This window comes from Coccinella septempunctata, chromosome 2, assembly GCF_907165205.1.
Source record: "Coccinella septempunctata chromosome 2, icCocSept1.1, whole genome shotgun sequence".
In the NCBI taxonomy this organism is placed as follows: Eukaryota; Metazoa; Arthropoda; class Insecta; order Coleoptera; family Coccinellidae; genus Coccinella; species Coccinella septempunctata.
In genome coordinates, this window is record NC_058190.1 from 7,671,674 (window position 1) to 7,694,714 (window position 23,041).

Below are 23,041 nucleotides of genomic sequence, written 5' to 3' on the forward strand. Positions count from 1 at the left end.
GATGCTTTGTATACATTTTTAACGTTTTTTATCATAGAGGGTGAAATTATTTCATAAATTGTAATCGTTGTGAACCTCTGTTATTGGATTTTCTGTTGAGGTTCCTGTTCTAGAAATAAATAAATGAATAATAGAAAGCACTAAGTAGATGTTACTCACACAATTCTTTTAGATCTCATAACTTTATTATGTTGGAAATAACAACCCCTTATGATTTGTGTTTAAAAATTGCTTTCGTGGGATAGATTTTCGACATATAAAATTCTCTTATGGATTCCCATTCAATTCTGGAGGAAAAAAGTGGAATGACAGGACCCTCCCACTCCTACAAGATAATTTTTTTTCGAAAACATAAACTGTTAAGTCACACAAATGAAACAAATAGAAAACAAATTGACAATAATATAATAATGAATTATTTAAATAACTCCACAAACATTTTCTTCATATTCAAATCCCGCGTCGGGAAAGTAAATTAAGTATGTTATGGTATAAACTAATGGTAGAACTTCCCAAACAGTCATTTCTTAGATTGACATTAATGGTTGAGTGAATCTGTATCATCTCACCTATTTTCTGTTTAAACCAATTAGATTCTCTACTAAAAATTTTTGTGTCCTCTAGCATTGAAGTGATGTAAAGCTAATGGTGTTTTGTTTGCTTTGGTCTAATTCTCAATTTCACATACTGTTTCGTTTGTCCTATGCATGATTTGTCACAGTGAAGCACGTAAATATTTATTTGTTTTATCATATGACAGAGACATATTTGATGTAGTCATGAATCATCTCACTGAAAAATGCAGAAACCCCTACCGTGGAAGCTGTTGTATGTTGATGACGTGGCCTTCATAGTGGCGAGTTGGCGAGAGGTGCAGGACAGTTTAGAGCAATGGGGGAGATCTCTTGAACCAAACGGATTGCGAATTAGCAGAGCTAAGACGGAGTACATGGTGTTTAATTTCGGCCCTGATAGTTCTGGTATCGAGCACAACTCTAACAAGAGTTTATATACCTGGGCTCTGTTTTTTTAAGGACGGAACGATAACAGCTGATTTGAATCACAGAGTAACATCTGGATGAAGAAAGTGGTGTGAACTGTCTGGCATCTTCTTTGATTCGACAATGCCAATGAAAACTGAAGACAAAGTCTACAAGGCTGCCGTTAGATCGGCTCTACTAATACTTATACGGTAGCGAAACTTGGGATACGAAACGAATACACGGACAAAAACTGCATACCTACTACTGAAATGCGCATGCATCGCTGGGCAGTGGGAGTTACACTTAGGGCCTGTTCCGATATTGCTGGTTTTACTGGCCAGCAATCGAATAACAATAGAACTCGAACGACTGGGCCAATAGGCATCGTCTCTGAAATACTGACAGTACTGTTCAGGAATATCGGAACAGACGGTGTGAGATAAAGGTCAGAATGCATATATACGGGGTAGCTTCAGGGTGGCACTCATTACCAAAAAACTGAAGGAATCAAGATAAAGGTGGTTTGGACATCTTATGCGTAGACCCGAAAATCACGTAGAGAAGTGCCTTTCCATGGCTACTAGGAAGAAAAGAGGCAGGACATTGACTACCTGGTTGACGAGTATCCTGAGGGACATGAGGGAGTTTGGCCTGTCTGGTTATAATGCTTATCGGCTAGATAAATGGTGCCTCAGGATTAGAAAAGCCGACCCCGCATAACGAGAAAAGGCGAGTACGAAGATCATATGACGGAGGAATCAGCTTTTGCGATAATTTATTCGATGAATATTCGAAGCTAGCAGAATTTCGATTGGAAAGCTGACGGACGTTTGCCACTTCCGAGGTTTGTAGAAAGAAATGAAGGAAAGGGGAAAAAATAAGAAAAAATTGGCTATTATTATTATTATTATTGTATATTATCTATGTGTTTCTTTGTAGAGTTTTAAAGACCGCTGTGGAAACAAATGGAATGATATATTTACCCACAGTTCCTACATTACAGATACAGATTACAGAGATATTTGTATGTGTCTCCTCCCTTTAATGCTTCAATTTCTGCACCTTCCTTGAGTTTGAACGTACCATCTTCTATTTTCCCTCTAGTTATGTTCAGCAGTCGACATTTTTATAGTCCGAACTTGATTTTGAAGTCTTCCGAGAATCCTTCCACCATTTTCAGCATCAGTTGCATTAGCCTCTTGGTAGATGCGAATTATTATTATTATTAAATTACAGTAAGAGTGGAGGTAAATACCTATGCACTCAAAATATAAAAAAAAGGAAAACAACAATTCTTCTATCCTACTAGTTATCTGAACAGGAATATTAATATGAGAAAAAACCAAACAACTGAGTGCTCACACCATACCTCTCCTAAACAAATCGTACTTGTTCTTGAACTCGTTCACTGTAGCAGCATTCACCACCTCAATCGGAAGACGATTCCAAACGTCAAACACTCTGTTAGAGAGAAAATTCATAAGTCCGGAGGTTCTGAACAGTCCCTCGGATAATTTGTAGTTGTGACCACAGATATTATTAGAATTTAATCTGAAATGGTGATGGAGGTCCACAACGAAGAAGTTGTGAACCGCCCTGAACGCAACCAACATGTCGCCTCTGGCTCGCCGATCCTCAAAGCTAGTCAATCCAAACAATTTTAATCGCGTTGGATAGTCTGGTCGAGAGCAGAAGGAAAATGATACTCTAGTGCACCAGCTCTGAATCGACTCGAGAAGCTGATAGTCAGATTTCAATGCGAGCCACAATACTTCTATGTTACTTATATATAACAAAGTTTTCTGTAAGATCTCAAGAAAATGAAACAGATATGGTACTGGCCACCTCTCAAAATTGTAAGCTCAATTTTACCTTGAATTGCCATTTTCTTTGGAAGAGTTCATAGACATATTAAACACATATACATAGCCTAGGGAGAGAGGGGCTGCAGCCAAAATAGGATAGGACTAATCTGGGCAGAATATCCGTTTGCACTTGCTATTTATCGGAATTTTCATAGTTTTCTCATCAATTTTCAATAAACTTTGAGTGTCATATTTATTTATTTATTTATTTATTTATTTATTTAAAGAAATAAACGGGATATACCCTTTAATACAATAGTAAAAATAACACAAATAACTGTGTGCAACACAATGGAATGGACAAGATTTACAAATTTCAGTACAAGCACATTGATAGCGAAAAGCACCTCATAACAGTAGACAACGTGTTTTACAATTTAATTTAAATTTAAACTTAATTTAAATTCAAACTGAGGCGGAGCTCGAAAGGCGGAAAAAAGAAAAAAAAAAAGTCTCAAGAATTCAAAAACAAAGATCACGCCACAATCGCCCGACATATCTCCTCCCTTAACCCCGACAAAGACCGATTAAAAAAGTCAATTCCTGAGACAGATGCAACGTTTACGTGATTGCTAATCCTTGGGACAGGAGAGTTTTTAGAATAGTTACATTTATAACCATGGATATGAAGAAGAGTTCTACCTCTGGTTCGCCTAGGAGGAACCAGAAAGCTGAAAAGCTCAAGCAGATCAGGGCAGTTTAGTGCCCCACAAATCAACTTAGAAAAAAATATCACATCTCCACGCTTGCGTCTAAGGAACAATGAGGGCAGATCGATTCTAGATCTCATGAGTGAAGCTGAAAAATGTATCCTCTCAATGCCAAGGCGAAAGGAAATATACATAAGAAACCTATTTTGTACCTTCTCAATCCTCTCAGAGTCCATGTACGTATAAGGAGACCACACAACTGAAGCAAACTCCAGCGTCGGCCTAACAAGCGTTACAAAAAGATACCTAAGTGTCTCCTCCGACTGGAAATCCTGCGAGTGTCTGATAATAAACCCAAGCAACTTTACACCCCTATTTACAATATAATCAACATGAGGCTTGAAACTCATGTTACAATCATATAGTACACCCAAATCTCTGATTTGGTCTACTCTTTCAAGGAAATTGTTTGACAATGAGAAAGTGCAGTCAACGCGGGGACTACCGCGATAGATGGTTAGGTGCCTGCACTTATCGACATTAAGATGCAATCTATTATGTTCGCACCATTTTACCAATCTGTCAAGATCAGCCTGGATATTACGAGCGTCCTCCTTATTGTTAACTGCAAGAAAAATTTTGAGATCATCCGCAAATATCAGGAACAGAGAATGCCAAAAACAACTGGATACATCATTTAGAAAAATTAGGAATAGTAGAGGACCCAAGTGGCTGCCCTGAGGAACACCAGAAGTTACCAGAATTGCGTCAGATAACGCATCCCTAACCTTGACAAATTGAATCCTAAAATTGAAGTAGGACAATAGCCATCTGAGAAGAGCACCCCATATTCCAAATTGGATAAGTTTAGATTCGAGAATTGAGTGGTCGACAGAGTCGAACGCCTTCGAAAAATCAGTATATATAACCTCAACCTGACTCCCACGCTCCAACGCATCAATGGAGTACTGCGTGAAAAGTATCAAATTAGTTTCGATACTTCTGCCTCTCAAGAAACCATGTTGCCGAGGAGATATACCCGGCAAAATCTTCTCATAGACTCTATCATACACCAGCAGTTCAAGCAACTTAGGTATAGCACTTATGATGGAAATTGGGCGATAGTTACTTACATTGAGTTTAGTTCCTGACTTATGAACAGGCCTGACAAAACTTTCCTTCCACTTGGATGGGAAAGTACCAGATTCAAGGGATCTGTTGAAGACAATTTGAAGAGGTAAAGCCAGGGATGAAGAACATCTGCGTAAAAAAATTGTGGGAATCTGATCCGGACCAGGGCCCTTATTAATATCCAAGCTATTAAGTTTTTGCAGAACCTCGGTCAATTCAAGTTTCAAGATACCACCCACATCGCAACCAGAAGTGGAGTCGTCCTCCGTCATCCCAGAAGGTGGATAAGAAGCCGCAGCAAAAACTGACCGGAAATGATCTGCAAATCCATTAGCAATGTCCCGATCACTGTTGAGCCATCTCTCACCATACATGACCTCAGAAGGAATATCGTTATCATGACGCTTTCCGTTAACGAAATTCCAAAAGGCTTAATTAAATTGTTTTTCATTCATGAAAGTAATAATGGTGTCTTCGTGGAGTTCAATTAATCGTACGAAAAGAGTTGAAGAGAGGGATAAAGTGAAATTCCACAGGTGAAGTAACTACGAATGTATGTTTATTCTATTGTACATGTACATATGTATATTTGTCATTTTTTTTTCGTGTGATTATAAAATATTTATTCCATTATTCATGAATTTTATCATATTGGATTTATTTTATTTATACACTTTTTTATTTGTGTGATGTTGAAATGTGAGAATGCATGTGCCTTCATAATTGGTCGATCGGCTAATGACCTTGGTAGTCGCAGCCGCATGTTAAAACCTACCCTAACCTACGAATGTATACCTACATCGATTCAATTTATCATAGTTGAATTACTCATTTCGAATCAATTCAATATAATCTATGTAGACTTCCGAAGAACTAGACTATGAGGAATGAGTGGATTATGGCTGTGAAAAGAAGGGACTCATATCTAAATGAAATGGCAGTGATATTTGGTGATCATTTTGCAGAAACGCATTGAAACCATTTTCATGGAAAGTTCGTGTTGAATAAAAAACTTTTACATTGGTTTTCAATTTCCTGGTTCATTTTATTGTTAAAAAATCATCTCGAAGCATACTTTCAGTGAAAAAAACCAATATATGATACCTCAATGGATAAATGAAATCTTGAAATGTGAAGCGACGTAATAGAGATATAAGTATTATGAGGAACTCATTATTAAACACGTTAAATATTTTTCATTAATTGATATTGAACTAAAATATTTTGTTGGCTAAAAATATGTTCAATTTTTTTATTCAAATCAATTTAATCATAAACTTTTCATGTACTTATCTGTTATATTTTCCAAGAAATAGTGGGCGATAGCAAAAATTGCGCTTTTTAATTCTAATTGGATCCTGAAACGCGATCTGAATTATACTCAAATTCGTTCATTTTTTTTTATTCGATTTCAGATACTTGTTTTATCTCTGAAGCTTACCAAGATTTTCTGGTATATAGCTCAAAAATAAATGCTTAAATCGAAATATCTCCAAACAAATTTCATTTCTAATTTCCCCTAAATACAGGGTGTACCGGACAAGATGGGAAATATTTTAATGTGAGACAAAAAATACGAGGATCACGGAAAACCTCCATATGTAGTATCTAGGAGTTCTAGATTTCGATATACAGGGTGTCGTTCAATCTTAAACGGAAATTCAAACCACTCCTGAACTGAATCACCGATTTATCCGAAATTTAGAATGAAGATAGTTTTCAAGAGGTTCCAATAAACTGCAAACAAATATCATTCAATTTGCAGGACCGTATCACATATATTTGAACGTTTCTTGACAGTTCGCAAAATCTCCTGTACAATGAATTTCTTAATTATTCTTCTAGCGTAAACTGTCAAGATTTATTTATTTATTCAATTCGCCAAATTATATTGCAGCATCATCCAGGTTGCCAAGGACTGATTTTTTTTCTTGATAATAACCATGATTTTTTCTCTCGTGTCGATATTCAACACACTATTCACCTGATAACGGAGTGCATTTTGAATATTTATGAATTTGATCATTTCAATATTACTAATTACTGAATGGAGTAATTAATTATCGAATGTAATTTGATTATTGTCAAAGTATAGAATTTTTGTAAAGAAACTATCATTGATGGTAAATATTTCTTCTGAAGTAAGATGGAGATGGCTTAATTCGTATAACCTCAACTTAAACGTGAGTTTTTACTTTGTTAATTACTGTTCATGAGAGTTACACCACATGTATTTTAGATTCCTGAAGAAGCTAATAAAGAAGTTTGCGAAAGCTTGGATGAGTTGAAGATAAAGAGAGTTTTCTAATTTTCTCCAAATTTGACTGTTTCCACAATAACATGTTTTGATATTACTGAATGTTAATTTCAGTTTTCATGTGATCGAATATATCAATTTTCTGAAGCTTAACTAAAGGATGGGTCTCTGAAAGTTATTTATAATATATGAATAAAATATGAAGTTATGGATAGAAAATGCATAAAATAATACAAAAACTAAGCGCCTTATCGTTTGTTCGAAATGAAAGCAAAATAGATCATTCTGATTATTCATTCAACCTATTACAATAGGTCAATCGCCAAAAGTGAGAATAAATCAAAGGTGCCATAAAATAAAATTATCTTCACAATGAAAGTTGTACAGTTATTTTATTGATGAAATTCATCAAGATTTACAATTCACTTCCTTATGAGATGGGTGACTATATCGGATAGTGGTCGCCGACTATTTTTGATGGGGCTCACTGGTTTTGGTAGTCTTTTGCTAGACTAGAAGTTGCGGGCATATTTGTGGAGATAATTGTAGTAGAATTATCCTGATTAATTAGTTCGCTGTTGTGAAATAGTAGGAGAGGTAGAGTATCAGGAAGTGAACGTCAGTCGCCGCGCCAATGGTGGAGCTGATCGTGGCGACGCGCGACGTGTGAAAGTTGCCGAAAAAGAAAATGTTTCAAGTGATTTGATACCTCACCAAAATCCGTAATATGATTGTTCGGATCACTCTAAATGGGAAAATAACCGTCAGCTGTTGAACGATGGTGGATTATATGTCGGCAGCGTGTATAAACTCGACTAAATTCAAGAAAAAAAAGGCATTTGATACCGTATGAATTCCACAGAACCTACTGTTTATACCTCAAAACGAATGAAAACCATTGTCATCTTCAACGGTGGAAAGCCTTAACAGACTTCTAAAAGGTTGGAAAGTGGGATATTTTGGCAACTGAAGAAAATTATAATTGCAGAATGTGTGTGCAGAATATACAGCGTGTTCCAGATAAGATGGGAAACATTTTAATGTGAGGATCCTAGAGGATCACGAAAAACCCTCATATGTAGCATCTAAGAGTTCTAGATTCTGATTCACATGTGTTCTATCTCTTGAACGGAATCACCGATTTATCTAAAATTTGGAATGAAAAGTTTCTTCGAGGTTCCAGAGAACTGAAATCAAATATTCATCACATAAATTCAGACAGTTCTTACGAGTTCGCGAAATCACCCTGTAAAATGAATTCAATGATTTCCTCGATATCTGCGTAAACTATAAGATTCATTAATTCAATTCGCCAAATTGCGAGGTTGATGAGGACTTTTTTTTCTAGATAGTGACAATAATTTTTTCTCTCGTGTCGATATTTAACACCATATTTATCTCAAAACGGTATGAATTTTGAATCTCTATGAATTAAATCAATTGAATATACATTATTAAATGTTAATTTTAATTTAAGTCAAGTTTTTATTTGATCGCCAACATCAATTTCATGAAGCGTAACTCAAGGATGGGTCTTTAACAATCATTTACCCATAAGTCTTTCGATTAGCAAAGATAAAATATGAGGGCCTTTCAATGTAAAAGAGCTGAAAAATGTATTCAGATGGAAAGCCTACATTTCGAACAGACAATGAGAGCCGCTTAGTTTTTGTTCAATTTTACCTATTTCTTATCCATCACTATTTAGTTTATTCTTCTTCTTTATATATTCATTCTAAATTTCGGATACATCGGTGATTATGTTCAAGAAATAGAGTGGTTTTCCATTCAAATTTGGAAAACACCGTGTAGATCAAGGATATATTGAAAAATTCTTAGCCTGATATTGGGAATTCAAATGTAGATTCCAGCGACTTGGTGATGACAGTTCGAAGTAAAAAGTTAATGCAGTCATTGTCATTTTTGAAGGGGATTTTGAGATTTTCGTCATATTAATCCATTTTCTCAGTTTATAGGTGTTTTTTCTCAATTTTGAAGATTGGTTGTCGAAACTGGATTCAAGTGTGTTGATTATTACCAATTTTAGATCGATAAATGTCATGAAGTGTTAGTTTAGTATTTGTGAAAAAAATTCAGACTATGTTCTTAATTAGCTGATAAAAGAGAGAAATAATTTTTGAATCCGAACTTATTGGTTCTTTACCTCTTTTGAAGCTTGTACTCCAATTTTTCACAGTCGCATACGAAGGACATAAATCACCGAGGGTATTAAGCATATCTTCGTAAATCTGCTAACCTCTTAACCCTTTTAAATACAGACTTGATGATGGCTCGATACTGCAATTCTTCGATTTTCACAATTTTGATGATCTTCTTTCTTTTGATTTATTGCGTAACTCTGGTTTACTTTCTGACCTAAAACTTCACACTGACATTTCTAATGAGTTATTGTTCGTTGCTTTGGTAACGCAATAATTTTTTATGCATGGAACTGGTCTAGGCTAACTAGATATCAATACATCCTCGTATACGCATGAAGAATACTTTTATTTTACAACACGGTCAAATATTCATTGGATAGCGTCCAACTTAGTTTCAAAAGATGGGTTCTTTGAATTTTTGTTATTTTTATGACACATAATGGTCATAATGAAAAAACTGGAAGACGTGGGTGATGGGTATTCGAAAAAGATTAATCGAAAAATATAAAACTATAATCCGAAATTCATTTCATTCGATAAAACTGTGAGTGAGAGCATGTCTCTTTTAAATCGAACGGATTCGAAAAAATGATGAAAGAAAAAAGTTTCTTCTGACCTCAAGAATCTACTGTTAAAATATTTGTACGAGTCAAAGACTCACCCTGTATATATGTTCCATTATATAAGATTTAAACATATTGATGTTAAACCCGAAATATCTCAACAGATTTTCACATCAATGTTTTCGATTTTCAGACAAGCATTATCGATTCTGAGCTTCTTCAAAGTTGTCAAATTCAGTAGCAATAATTCTATATTCTCTTAAATATTCACTCCCGTACGAGACTCAAGGCGAAGCGGCTTAAAGGTAGCTTAAGTATAGGAATTAGTTTACTCTACTCCTACATTCATATTTTTATGTATGAGACAAGAGACAAGTTCACTTCGTTTTGAATGATTTATAATTAACATTCCTTCTTCTCAATTCTGGAAACATTCAAAGTTTAGTACCTATATTATTACTTGGCGATTGACTAAAAGATTATCGTATATGAAAGATAGTACTCAAGAAAAATAAAAAATATTGTGTTTTATATTCTTCAGTACAACCAAATATGTATTGAATTCTACGCATTCGAATTTTTTCTTGTATTGAATCGAATTCTAATCATTTTCGGAATTAATAAATATTCACCCTAATTATTAAAACACTTTTCAGGATACTGAAGATGGATCAACGTGCCTAGAAGAATTCCAGGAATGCCTGGAAGAATACCAAGAATGTCTGGAGGTTATTCACATAGGCGTTGATGATGATACGTCTTTCAATACATCATCATGCACGTCTCGATCAGAAGAGTTGGAACAATATAATAATGCTCAAAATGTTACGAAACCTAAGCACAATAATGAAGCCATAAATATGAAAAGGAACAGTATTGATGAAAGTGATTTAGATATAAGTTACAAAAGTACAAATAATGCTAAATGCTTTAAATTTTCAAAACATAATGATGAAGATTCAATTTCAATGGACCACCAAGAAAACAGAAATATTTTCATTAGGGGCGATAGCCAAAATACTCAAAGTGATAAAATATCATCCGAAAAAGAAGGTTATGAAACTTGTATAGATGAGTCTTTGTCAGAGGACATTAAGTACAAACATAACGAAAGCCGCCATGTAAATAATATTTATGATTTGGTTCTTAATGAACAGAGTCCAGTCACTGGAGATTCAGATGAAACGCCAACTAATTGTAGATCTATCTCGATGAAAAATTCTCTGAACGATTTAATAGAAACTCCAAACGTCTCCAAGATATTGCAAGGACTAGAAACAGACTTAGGCACGGGTCGTAAAGCGAACTGTGACCTTAAATGTTACGACAATTATTTGGAGAGCAATGGTGGTGATGAATTCTTCTTAGTTGACTATCCTTCGGCCAGGCAGAAGGAAAGGACGGTGCATGATGATAAAATAGACTCTACAGAAGAATTGTCAGAAAATCGTTTGGGTTACCGAAAGTGTTTGAAGGAATACTACAATGACATTCAGGAATGTATGAAAGCCTTCATGGATAAAATGGGTACACCTGAGATGTGCGATGATGATATTTTCAACAATATCATTTTACCTGTTAGGAGCAGATCTGCCCCGAACGTGATGGATCGATCATTTGTCATGATAACCTATGATCCTGGACCTGAAAAATGCAGGAGAAGATCAGCCTTCGAAACTGCCCACGAAAATAGGATGTGAGTACACTATTGACTGAAACATTTCACCATATATGTACTTCCGATAATCTTGCAGATTAAAAACTATACACAACTCTACCCATTATGTTTATGTTGCCACTAAAAAAATAGATATTGAATATTTTCAATGAAGGGTGTTTTTCTGGAAGTACAGGTCATTTTTGTTATATATTTTCAACAATGGGTCATTCTCTGAGCGAGATGACAATCCTCTCCTGAAATAACGAAGAGGGTCTAGTGGCTAATGGTTTTGAAGGTATTTTCTGTTGCTGATTTGTCACATTCGAAATATTTGGAATATAGGAATAATTTTTTATTCTATTTTGAATGTTTTAATTTGGTTCAATCAGTTAGACTATTGATTCCTGATTTATTGAGATGGAGTCTTGAGATATATTGCATTTGTCATTATATATTTACAGGAATTCAAATTTAAAATAAGAGTAGTTCACAGTGAATGCGAAATAGTTATTTTTCTAATTTTAATATACAGGGTTATAACTATTTAGAGGGAGACTACAGGAATATCGAAAACCGTTAGAAATACAGGGTGGCTTAAATTATAGAAAGTAAAGTTATTTGGGGAGGAATGTGATGGTGTAAACAGATCTAAAATATCTCCAATGGTTACCGCGATATCTCTAAAAAACTAAAAATCGAGATTTTCTTTTTCTCCCTATAAATCATTTGTTAGATAACTTCACGAAAATAGGTTTTGTAGCCATTATACAATATGGAGAATCTAATTGTGTCGTCACAGTTATACTCACGTGGAACGGTTAACAACTCATATATTGAAAGAAAAAGAATATCTTTACCATTCTATCAGCGCATAATAGTTATTTTCCTATCAAGTGCGGAAAGTGATACTTGCCCGCACGAAACTGCCGTTGCCCGAACGATGCGAAGCAGAGTTCGGGTAAGCAGTTGAGTGCGGGCAAGACACTTTACGCAAGAGTTAGGAACAATATTTTTTCTACAAGCGTGCGCGTTCAACCTGTTTCCCGCACGCATTCCAAGTTGCAAAGAGTCACTTTCCCAAAACGTGCGGGAAAAACGCCTGCTATTTCTTTCCCGCACGCAAATGCGTGCGGGAATGGATTAGCAGGGGTTTTTCCCGCAAGCAAATATTATAGAGTAAATTAAATTCTATGATGTTTCTATGCATAGAACGTCAACGATGAGAAACCAATAGTAATGACATGCAGAATTACGTCTGTCATTATATATGAATTAATCAAATGAGATATGATCTGTTTCGTGAAATGGATATATTTATATATTTCAAGCGCTTGTAGAAAAAATATTGTTCCTAACTCTTGCGTAAAGTGTCTTGCCCGCACTCAACTGCTTACCCGAACTCTGCTTCGCATCGTTCGGGCAACGGCAGTTTCGTGCGGGCAAGTATCACTTTCCGCACTTGATAGGAAAATAACTATTTTCTACAAGCGCTTGAAATATATAAATGTATCCATTTCACGAAACAGATCATATCTCATTTGATTAATTCATATAAAATGACAGACGTAATTCTGCATGTCATTACTATGGGTTTCTCATCGCTGACGTTCTATGCAAAGAAACATGATAGAATTTAATTTACTCTATAATATTTGCGTGCGGGAAAAACCCCTGGTAATCCATTCCCGCACGCAAATGCGTGCGGGAAAGAAATAGCAGGCGTTTTTCCCGCACCTTTTGGGAAAGTGACTCTTTGCAACTTGGAATGCGTGCGGGAAAAAGGTTGAACGCGCACGCTTGTAGAAAAAAGAACATAAAAAACAATTGAATCTGCAGTTTCCCTCAACTATAGAAGATAAACAAATGAAAGCTTTACCTTGGATAATGGAAGCTCTATGTTGCAACTTTGACTTATTAGTACACGATAAAAAATGACCTAGCATAATCTTCAATGCCTTCCAGGATATTCTTGATAAGTACTCAGAATTTCAGCCCATACATACTGATGCAACCGAGAATGAAGATGGAGTGACTACAGAAACGATAACCCCAAATAAATCAATATGCTGCAAATTGAATCCACCTAACTCTCCGAAAAGCCTTAGAATATGCCGAACACGAAGCTTACAATAAATACCTTATTATTACTTACTCCTTGAATAGCTTACTGAGTCTTAATCAGTTATATTCTCAGAACCCACTTCTGATGTACATAAAAGATATACTCTTTATACAAAATTGTCCAATTTCTATGGGTTCCATCTCTCGTTCGTATTCGGGGAAATGAGAGGGCTGATCAGAAAGCATCGAAGTACAAAACCTCAGACAATGACATTAGTGATGACTATATCTCGAAAGAGGACTTCTAGATATATCTGAAACGTCTAATATCAACCACATGGAAAAAAAACTGACAAACGACAACTGGCCGAGATCAAACCGAACATTAAATACTGAAAAGAAAATTTAAACCGCTCAGACCAAGTTTTATTGAACCGATTTAGAAAATGACATACCAGCTTAATCCACGACTATCTGCTCCAGAAAAATGAAAACCGAAATACTCACAATCAAACATCTCCTAATAAATTGCCCCAGATATCAAGAGCCTCGTTACCGACACAACATTGGAACAATCACCAACAATTTAATATAAATGTGTGATATTGAAATTATCAAAAATTATTTAGTAGATATGAATGTATTGTACAAAATGTAATTTTTTTAAAGTGGTCTCTAATAACTCAGTGGTTGATGAGACCTAAAATTTTCAAATAAAAAAAATGGCCAGTGGAGCAATCAGTTAACCCCACGTCTGCCACAGAATCTCCCAAAAATAGAGAGCCGGCGTAGACTTGAAATTATCAGTGAAGAAGGATATCAGTGAAGACTAGGGTGTCAGCGTCTTCCAAGTCTCTTTAATCGTTAAAAAGAGTACCTACCTCCTCTAACAAAAACCTAGAAGTAACTGATTTAGGGAACAAACTCTCACTGGCAATATTAACTGGCAACACAGTAAATGATCAGTTCTTTATTTCGGCTAAATTGAATTATATACAAAAAAATTTACAGGTCAAAATGAATGTGGATGTCAACAAGCGAACTGGTTGACGTGGGGTTCTTTATAAAATACGGCACTCCATCAAAATACGGTTAAAATAAACAGTAAATACGGTTAAATTTTGAAAGCCTGGCAAGTAACCCCCTTTATCTGCGGTGCAATTGTCTGTCTCTCTTTCTCTCGGTGACCCTCAAAATGGCGGCCTGTCAGACAGCAGGTCGGAAGAAGCTGTAAACCTGCAACTTGATCTGTCGGAAATCGGCAATATATTGACAAAATAGGATACGGTAAGGGCCCCAAGTCCTTTTGGGACTTTGGACATAACGGCGGTTGAACGGTCGCGGAAATCGGAAGTGTACACAGCCCAAAATGACTACATCAAGTTTAAACGGTTGATCGGTATTTTCAGCTAGTAAATCGTACTAAAGAAAGCGGAAAATAATGAAGATATCACCCCAGGTATGAACTACGGAGGGAATAAAAATACTACCAGTGACTTTCCGCAAACTTCGTAATTCCAACTGTATTGCACGGTAAATTTCTTACACACTTTTCTCGGCACCTCGATCTCAACTCCCTCGCTCTTGACCTTCAGTGCCAGACCTCGAAGAAGTACCCCTCTCCGCGGAAAACTCGCGCCACTCTGAGTAACTCTCCATCTCCATCTCTCTATTGGATACACTCAAATTGTTCGGTCAATCAACCGAATGAAACAGAAATAATTGAAGAGAAGGAAAAACGGAACAAGTTGAAAGACCTTTTTCGAGTCAGAAAGAGTACGGTTGAACGGAAAGAATTGTAAAAAAAGTGAATTTTGAAAACTGAAGATATTTACGGTTTCGCTACAAACATGGCCTGGTCGGTGAAAAACAATGACCTAATATCAATCGGTAAAGCCCCCTATGATAATATAACGGTTTTCTCCCAAAATATTTCGGTTGTCACGTCTTATTATGAAAGTATCGGTGAAGAAATTTTCTTTTGTGGCGGAGCGAAAATCTGTCACGTCACAGATATTCACAAAAATGAGTTTTCAAACCACGACACCTGATCTCTTCGATAATTTGTTTCTTTTGAAAAAACATAATCGCCGTAAAAAAAAATAGCTCGGTCTATGACGCATCACTTCAGGTCGTTGAGGTTCCTCTGCATAGCTTCTTTATGTCATACATACAATCTATACAGGGTGTTTTCGAAGGTGAAGCTTTTTCTTTTGACAGAAGGTAGAACTCATCAAAATTAGTCGTTTAACCAAAAATTGCCTGTATAAAATATCCAAAATGGCTGAGATACAACCCTTAGAAGTTTGACAAAATCTAATTGAATTTCAAGTAAGCTAAAATCTGCCACTTCCTTAATCTTTTTAGGGTTTTCACTCCCAATCTCTGAAACAAAATCAATTAAAAAATGGAATAAACGATTTGCTCCTGCGTAAATTCTTGCACTAATTTGAGCAGCAAATCGACTAAAAAAATTGTTGCCTGACAATGAACTGAAAATAAAAAACTGAAATTATAATTTTCTATTGTAACTTTTCGGAGTCTATATCAAGAGCAAATCGTTTATTTCATTTTTTAATTGATTTTGTTTCATAGATTGGAAGTGAAAACCCTAAAAATATTAAGCAAATGCAGAATCCTCCTAGAATAAATTTCAATCTGTCACGTCACAATTCCGGACAAAAGTCTTGTGGTCCGATTAATATCCATTCAGAAGGATACGATACGAATAATGATTGGAGGCATGAAAATTCCATAAATCTATGGAATAACAGGAAGGAAGAGACTGAGACATGTTCGAATGAATGTATCCAGAAACTACAAAAGGAGAAACTTAAGACGGAAAACTGTGAAGAAGTGATTTTACAGCTCCACAAGAAAATATCAGAACAGCAAGAATTACTAGAAAAGGCTATGGTACAAGGACAAAATGAATCCAGAGAAATACTTGGATCTGAGTGCAAAAAGTATATTTCAGATGTACAGGATGAAAAGAGAAAAAAAAAGCTTCATAACATGGGAGGTTTGATAGCTATCAAGAGAACACAATTTGGAGCAGGCATTAAAATTCGCAGAAAATGCCTAGGACCTCAAGAAAAAAGGTGGAATCTAATGGTAGGTATGACGTGGTGAATGTATTTATCATTCTTGGGTTCCAAGTCTTGGGTTAAAAATCAAAGTGAATCCGAGTCGGATTCAGTGTAGGATGGCCGAATGTAGGAAGCTCTTTTTATTATTCTTATTACGTTATGTTGTTCTTTTGTTGTTCCTGTTATTAGGTGTGATACTGATACAAAATAGGTAGGCTAGGAAGTTGTCAATCGAGACGTTTTTGGAAAAATTGTTGAAAAGGGTTGAAAAAAATAACGCGGGACGTTATTTAGAAGAAGCAACGAAGAATTTAATATGAGTCAAGACATCAAAAAAGATTTAGTGTTAATGTTTATTGCGCTATATTGAATAACCAGATAAATAGACCATACTTCATCGATCGATGGTACAGTAAATGTACTTAGATTGTAATGAACCCCAGTTTTCTGAAGAAAATTGGAATTCATTTTGATGCATTTCTTTCGTTTTAAATTTCCGTCTTTGAAAATATTTTTAATTTTCGAATATTCCGTACGTTCATTCCGATAGGCAGAGTAAATGTAAAAAACCGTTTATCTGTGTTTCACGTTGTTTTTCTTACATGCCGCTGAAGATTTCGACGTTTTTCTTATGTTGATAAGCGATAAACCGGAGCTGACGACGTTTTTCATTCTTGTGGCATTCTGGAATTTTCAGATTTTTACCGTGAGAGGGGATTTGCCTATAAAAGCAAATTTTCCCCCGCGACGGGCACTTACCTTTTAACTATTGCTCGGTTACTTCAGTACTTCGACTTTCGATTTTTCGCTCTTAGATTTCAGTTTCAACGTGGTGACTTCAGCTTTAGATTCAGTTCTCTTACTTCAGCTAGTTTTCCGTATTTTCTGAGTTTCGCCGTTTAAGAAGTACTTTTTTGTGTTGCATCAGTGCTATTTAGAATTAATTTTTTTAGTTTTCTTTTCTTTCCTTTGAGTTTCCGCGAGTGCTTGAAACAAAGGAGGTAGGGGTCCCCGTCTGTACCGTTCAGTTTCTTTGTTAGACCTACACCGTTACTTCTTTAACTTTGATACTGCTGTACTGTATCGCTTTCTGTTGTATTTTATCGTTCTTTACCCTGTTTCGCGAGTCTGACTTTTCCCTTCGCTATCAGTCATGGTGCGCAAGCCCTTGGGGTACTGAAGGGAAGGTCCCGTCAACCCCTCTGTCCGCGTTCCGCGTCATAAGTGTTGAATCCGAAATCTCTTCTTTTCTGTCAGTCATGGCGCGTTATAACCCTTGGGCCAGAGAATAAGAGATACCGCTCGTAGTCAGTGAAATCCCGTAGTGGCGCTAGAAATAGACCTTTTCTTCGCTATCAGTCATGGTGCGTCATAGCCCTTGGGGTAGCGAATAAAAGTCTCGAACAGATCCGCCCTGGTTGTGTTTCATTTCCGGAGAAATACAACTACATCCCGATACCGTATAGCAAGTCCTTAGTATTCGTTCCGTCAGTTCTGGTTGGCGCATTTTTATTGAACCTTTGATTTTTCACTGCACCCGGTATAAATTTCATAAAGTGCTCGTGACCGGATAGAATTTCCCGAATGTATGTTCGCTTATAGTATCACTCATATTTCATACCTACCCATATCTCCCTTGTACATATAATTAGTTTCCGAAGATGTGAATAAACTTTTACATAATTCGATTTTGACTTCTTCGTTATCGCTACCACCCTAGATAACAGCGAACTCTGTCTCCGACTAGCAGCTACTCTGGTAGGTTTGCTATTCTTCCTTAAAAGAATAGCTGGCGCTCGAGATTAGTTTTCTCCGAGTAACCACGTAACAAGATATTCTACAAAATGATGTAGAACAATTTCTAGAGACATTCCCAATTGTACGCTACGTAAAGTATTGGTATCAGCATGATGGTGCCCTAGAGCATAATAACTTGGAAGTCAGGGTATTTTTAAATACTATTTTTCGTCGAACAGTGGATTAGGAGAAAGGGATACATTAACTGGCCGGCTAGATCTCCGGACATGAATCCGATGGATTACAATTTTTGGCGAGTCTTAAAGGTCCCGATACATAATACAGATGAAATTCGCAAAAGAATTAAAGAAGGAATGAGGGCCATACCTCCTGAAGAAATTCGAAAGGCTGTCCAGGGTTTTGGATAAAAAAGGTTTGTTTTACCGATCTAATATTTTATTTTTTGTTTGATACATAATAACACACAGGAATAATGTTTTACGTTTAGGTAAATCTGAGGAAACGAAATAAATCATTAGCCTACTTGGTATACATTTCACAAAATTTTAACAAAAACTCAATTTTGGCTGTGACCTGTGACGATTCATATTTTCATAAGTCGTGATACACTATTTAATTAGTTATTTTTTTGTTTAACACCCCATGAGGAAAATCAATATGGCGTCCATAAGAAAAAAAATGGACTATCGCGTCCCTGAAACAATGAGAGATAAAAAAAATCTGACGACACCAGTAGAATCGCTATATTGTATAATGGCTATAAACAGAATTTCGTGTAGTTAGAGATAACTAGTTTTTCGAGAGAAAAACGAATGAGTTATAAAGAAAAAGAGGAAATCTTGATTTTCAGTTTTTTCGAGATATCTCGGGAACCATCAGAGATGTTTTAAAACTGTTCACCCCAACTCACTCATCCTTAACTTTTTTGTAATTTAAGCCAGCCTGTATTTCTAACGGATTTCAATATCCCTGTAGTCCCCCTCTAAATGGTTCTTACTCTGTATAAAGTAACACTTTTTATTAAAACTAATTGACGTTTTGAAACCTTTTACTTGTCGCATCCTGTTACGCAAAGTAAAATATTTCGCTACTGATGATGAAACGATACTTGCTTTCATAGTACGGAGTAAAATATTGAATAATTTCCGTTGAGAAACACTATTTTTTGTATTTCGCATTATTTTGCGCTACACAAATACTTAACTATTGTACAACCAATCGGGAGAATGGTTTGAATTATAATAATTCTAAGTCACAGAATGAAACGAATTTGAATTACAAAAAAATTCTATCTCGAACGAGAAATTTAATAACAGGATTGTCACATAAAAATGAGTTATTCAACCATTTCAAGTTTCTCGATAATATAATATCTTCTTCAAAAGGGAGAAACCATTGAATTCTGATAGCGAACCACATTTATTATCCGAATATCCTTTCCATGTTGTTGAGAGATGTTACGACCAGTTTCGTACTTTCCTGGTCTTCTGGGAATCCGAGGGATGGATAGGGAATTGAATGAATGCGAAATCAGCTAGTAAGTTCAGCGAAATGAATTTGGAGTTAGTAGCGGAACTCTGTGGTAGCTTCGATTTTGTCGATAGTTCTGATAATTTTAATGAGAATATGGTTATAGATGAACCCGTGCTTTTTGATGGATTATAACTGATCAAACTAGTTATTGAGAATTTTAGTTTGAGACATTGGACCAACGCTTCCACCAATTCGCAACCACAAACTTACAATCTATACTCCATTCACTTTTATTTTAGCATTCGGTTGGCCATGGAAATTTGACACATTTCACTCTGTATAGAACAAAAATGTGGGGTTATGACGCTTGTCAAAACATTTCTAAATAATAAAGTTTCTGTTATTACGTATTTTATCACAATGTCGAATCTCTTCGGAAAATATGTGACGAACAAAATTGAAGTTTATACAAACTGATTGAAGGCATATCAAATCCAGTTATTTGCATGGAAAATTCAAGAGATCATAGTATAATATCATAATTTGCACTAGCTTGAGGAGAGTTACTGTTGTAGATGTTTGTAGATTTCAAAAATATTAACCCGAAGATGAAATGCATATGATGCAGTGGTCGGGAATGGGTATCTCCCGAAAGAATTAACAGATAATTATAAGAATGTTAAATTCTTCAACAAAAATTATCTTGCATCAATATAAGTAATAGGAATTGAAGGAAGTTTCAAGTCAAGATGAACCTTTGAACAAAAATTTCACATGAATAAACAATTAATAGGACAACTGGCGCGTATATGTGGCTGTTCATCTCAAAACATTGATATAATAATAATAATTAGGTATTTATTGGTACTTTAAGACATTTACAATGTATAGGACAAGTCAAATGAAAAATTGAAAAATCAATTTTCGGGAACTTATTCTACGATGACATTCATCGAAAATCCTGTAGCAAACTTTTCGCATTAATTCACTCAAACATAAAATTCTCAAATGCCACCACTTTTTGGGTCTCCTAATAGAAGGAAATTCTTTGTCATCCTCTTCATTCACAATCTTTTTGATTGTGAAAATATTCAGCTGAAATATATGTCGTTTAGATTCAGATGAAACATTATATGAATTCACTTACATCGAATATGTTCGCTACCGTCTGACGTATTGTGGATTTTAGAATATCAGGGTATAACCAAAGATTATAGACTAGAAAGATAGGAAACGAAGCGACTAGAGTGATGCGAGCGCCATCTGTGTTTCAAATGTGTTTTTAAGGCCCTAAGACTGGTTAAAATTTTAATTCGAGGGACATATGAAATTTTGCGAGATGTCAGAGTCATATGGCCATTTTGATCAATCAGGTTTTGAATGTTTTGATTCTCGTATCCATAGACAACCTCGTATCGCCTTTTGTTTTTCAAGCCCGTTCTAGTTGCTGATTATTGAAATTTGTGTCTAATTTCTTGGCGAAAACCTCAAAATATCGTTCGAAAATTATTGTATAGTGAAGAACTGTGGATCAAATAAAACGAATTTTACTAAGGAAAATGGGAATGTAAGTATTAAAACTGGTAACATGTGACTCGGTCATTCATTGATTTTTACTTTCAGTGCTACGAAGTGGATAAAATTTTCAGGGTGTAGAGGCCTGCAAACACTACTGACTACACCATGTGCAATGAACATTTTACTGCAAGTCGATTGAGAACTGTCCATCCACGTAAATTGTTGTATGCAGGAAGCATCCCTCGCATGAAGGGCTCATTTAGGGGAAATTATGACTTTTATACGTCCATTCAAAGATTCTCAATTGCCTTCAATATATTCAGAAATGCAAAAGTTTTATGGATTTCGATTTGGGAATCGGGTGATTGTCAAATTGTCGTTTGGAAAGTCAAAGTTTTATGAAACCTTCTGTGAGTGTTTTATTCATTCGTCAATCTGTATATTGTGCCATAAAGAGACCATACCATGAAGAAATCTTAAAAAAGCATGAAGAAATTATACTGACGGGCTTGAATACAGGTCTTGTATACCTCTATAAGGTTTTTTCAATTGTGGTTCTGAAAATTTTGTAAATAATATGTAAGTAACGGAAATGTGTATCCTATGACGGTAAATTGAATATTCGTTCATATCAATTTCTAATATAAATTGTACAAATTCAATTTGTAAATTTTTTATAGATTGCAAATAAAAATTTATCACATCCAACAGAGTATTCCATTGATACCAATCGATTCCAAACAATGTTCAGATGAAAACTAACATCCTGGTTACAAAACAAAACCATCCTCTTGTTTTATCGCTCAGGATGTTTGTTTTCCGATCTCAACAAGGTCAATATTGGAATTCAATACAAGGAATAGAATTCGAATTTCGCGCCCCTCAATTATAAAACAGAAAACTGTTATTAAACACTTTTTCTGTATTGATAATACGTTTTCAGCGCCATCTCCTTGTCAAATGTGTTTTCACTGGCCAAAATGTAGTCGGTTTTTAGTACAAGCGATATGAGGGCGTTTCCTATCTTTCTACTCTATAATCTTTGGGTATAACTATTTGAATGAGCGGACCTGAATTCTAAATAGCAATTCCTGAAACCCTGTCTCTTTTTTCAATCACTTTCTGCATTTTAGTAATAAAAATTGATATTAGTTGTGGCAACGGCGTTATGACATTAACGACATTTCATGAGTGCAACTAAGATGTCTAAGAAAATGGTGTATGCACTGATTAGATTTTGTTTTTCCCGCTTCGAAAATAAGAGATAAGTTTCGTTTTTTGCACTGTAGGTAGCGCCGTAGGAATTGACAGTTGTCAAATGATATTCGAAAATAATTTGAATGCATTCCTACGACAAGCGAATGTGCTGTATTTATAAGCGATTATTGGTATGTGAAAATGTATTACTTTCGAGAAAGGTCGTACAACATTGATTTATTGAACATGTCGTTCAGTTTTCTGTATGGACAATCAAGAACTACAGCTAAGAATTCGGTGTTATTGGACTATCGCCCTTTGTTGTTGGAAATTGAGGCAGAGCCAAATCAGATGAACATTCGAGACGGATAGAGCTAACAGTTTTCTGGCAACTTCAGCATTTTTTTATCAAAGGAACTGTATTGAAAATACGTAATGTGAATTGTGAGAATAAATTGAGAAACAGAAATACGTTAATCTGTTCGAGTCTGTTCTTCAAATATTCTTCACAAGTATAGTGAAAATTGCGTTTCAGTCAACTGAATATATTGAATATTTCGCCAATCAACTGTGTTTTATTGAAATCATATTGAATTGTCTTCCTCACGAATACAATTTGTCAAATAAAAATTATCTTGAAGAAAAATAGAAGTACTCCTTCGAATCCTTCTATA

General features: G+C 35.5%; 1 protein-coding gene across 4 annotated transcripts in view; it reads left to right on the plus strand.

The window, feature by feature from the left end:
- The window catches only part of LOC123308260 (inaD-like protein), a 370,976-nt gene that overhangs the window by 90,263 nt on the left and 257,672 nt on the right, over positions 1 to 23,041 (plus strand). For all 4 annotated transcript variants that reach the window (XM_044890846.1, XM_044890847.1, XM_044890848.1 and 1 more), the window contains exon 14: positions 10,268 to 11,307. In XM_044890846.1, the coding sequence (XP_044746781.1) occupies positions 10,268 to 11,307 (1,040 nt within the window). The remainder of the gene's footprint in view (positions 1 to 10,267; positions 11,308 to 23,041) is intronic.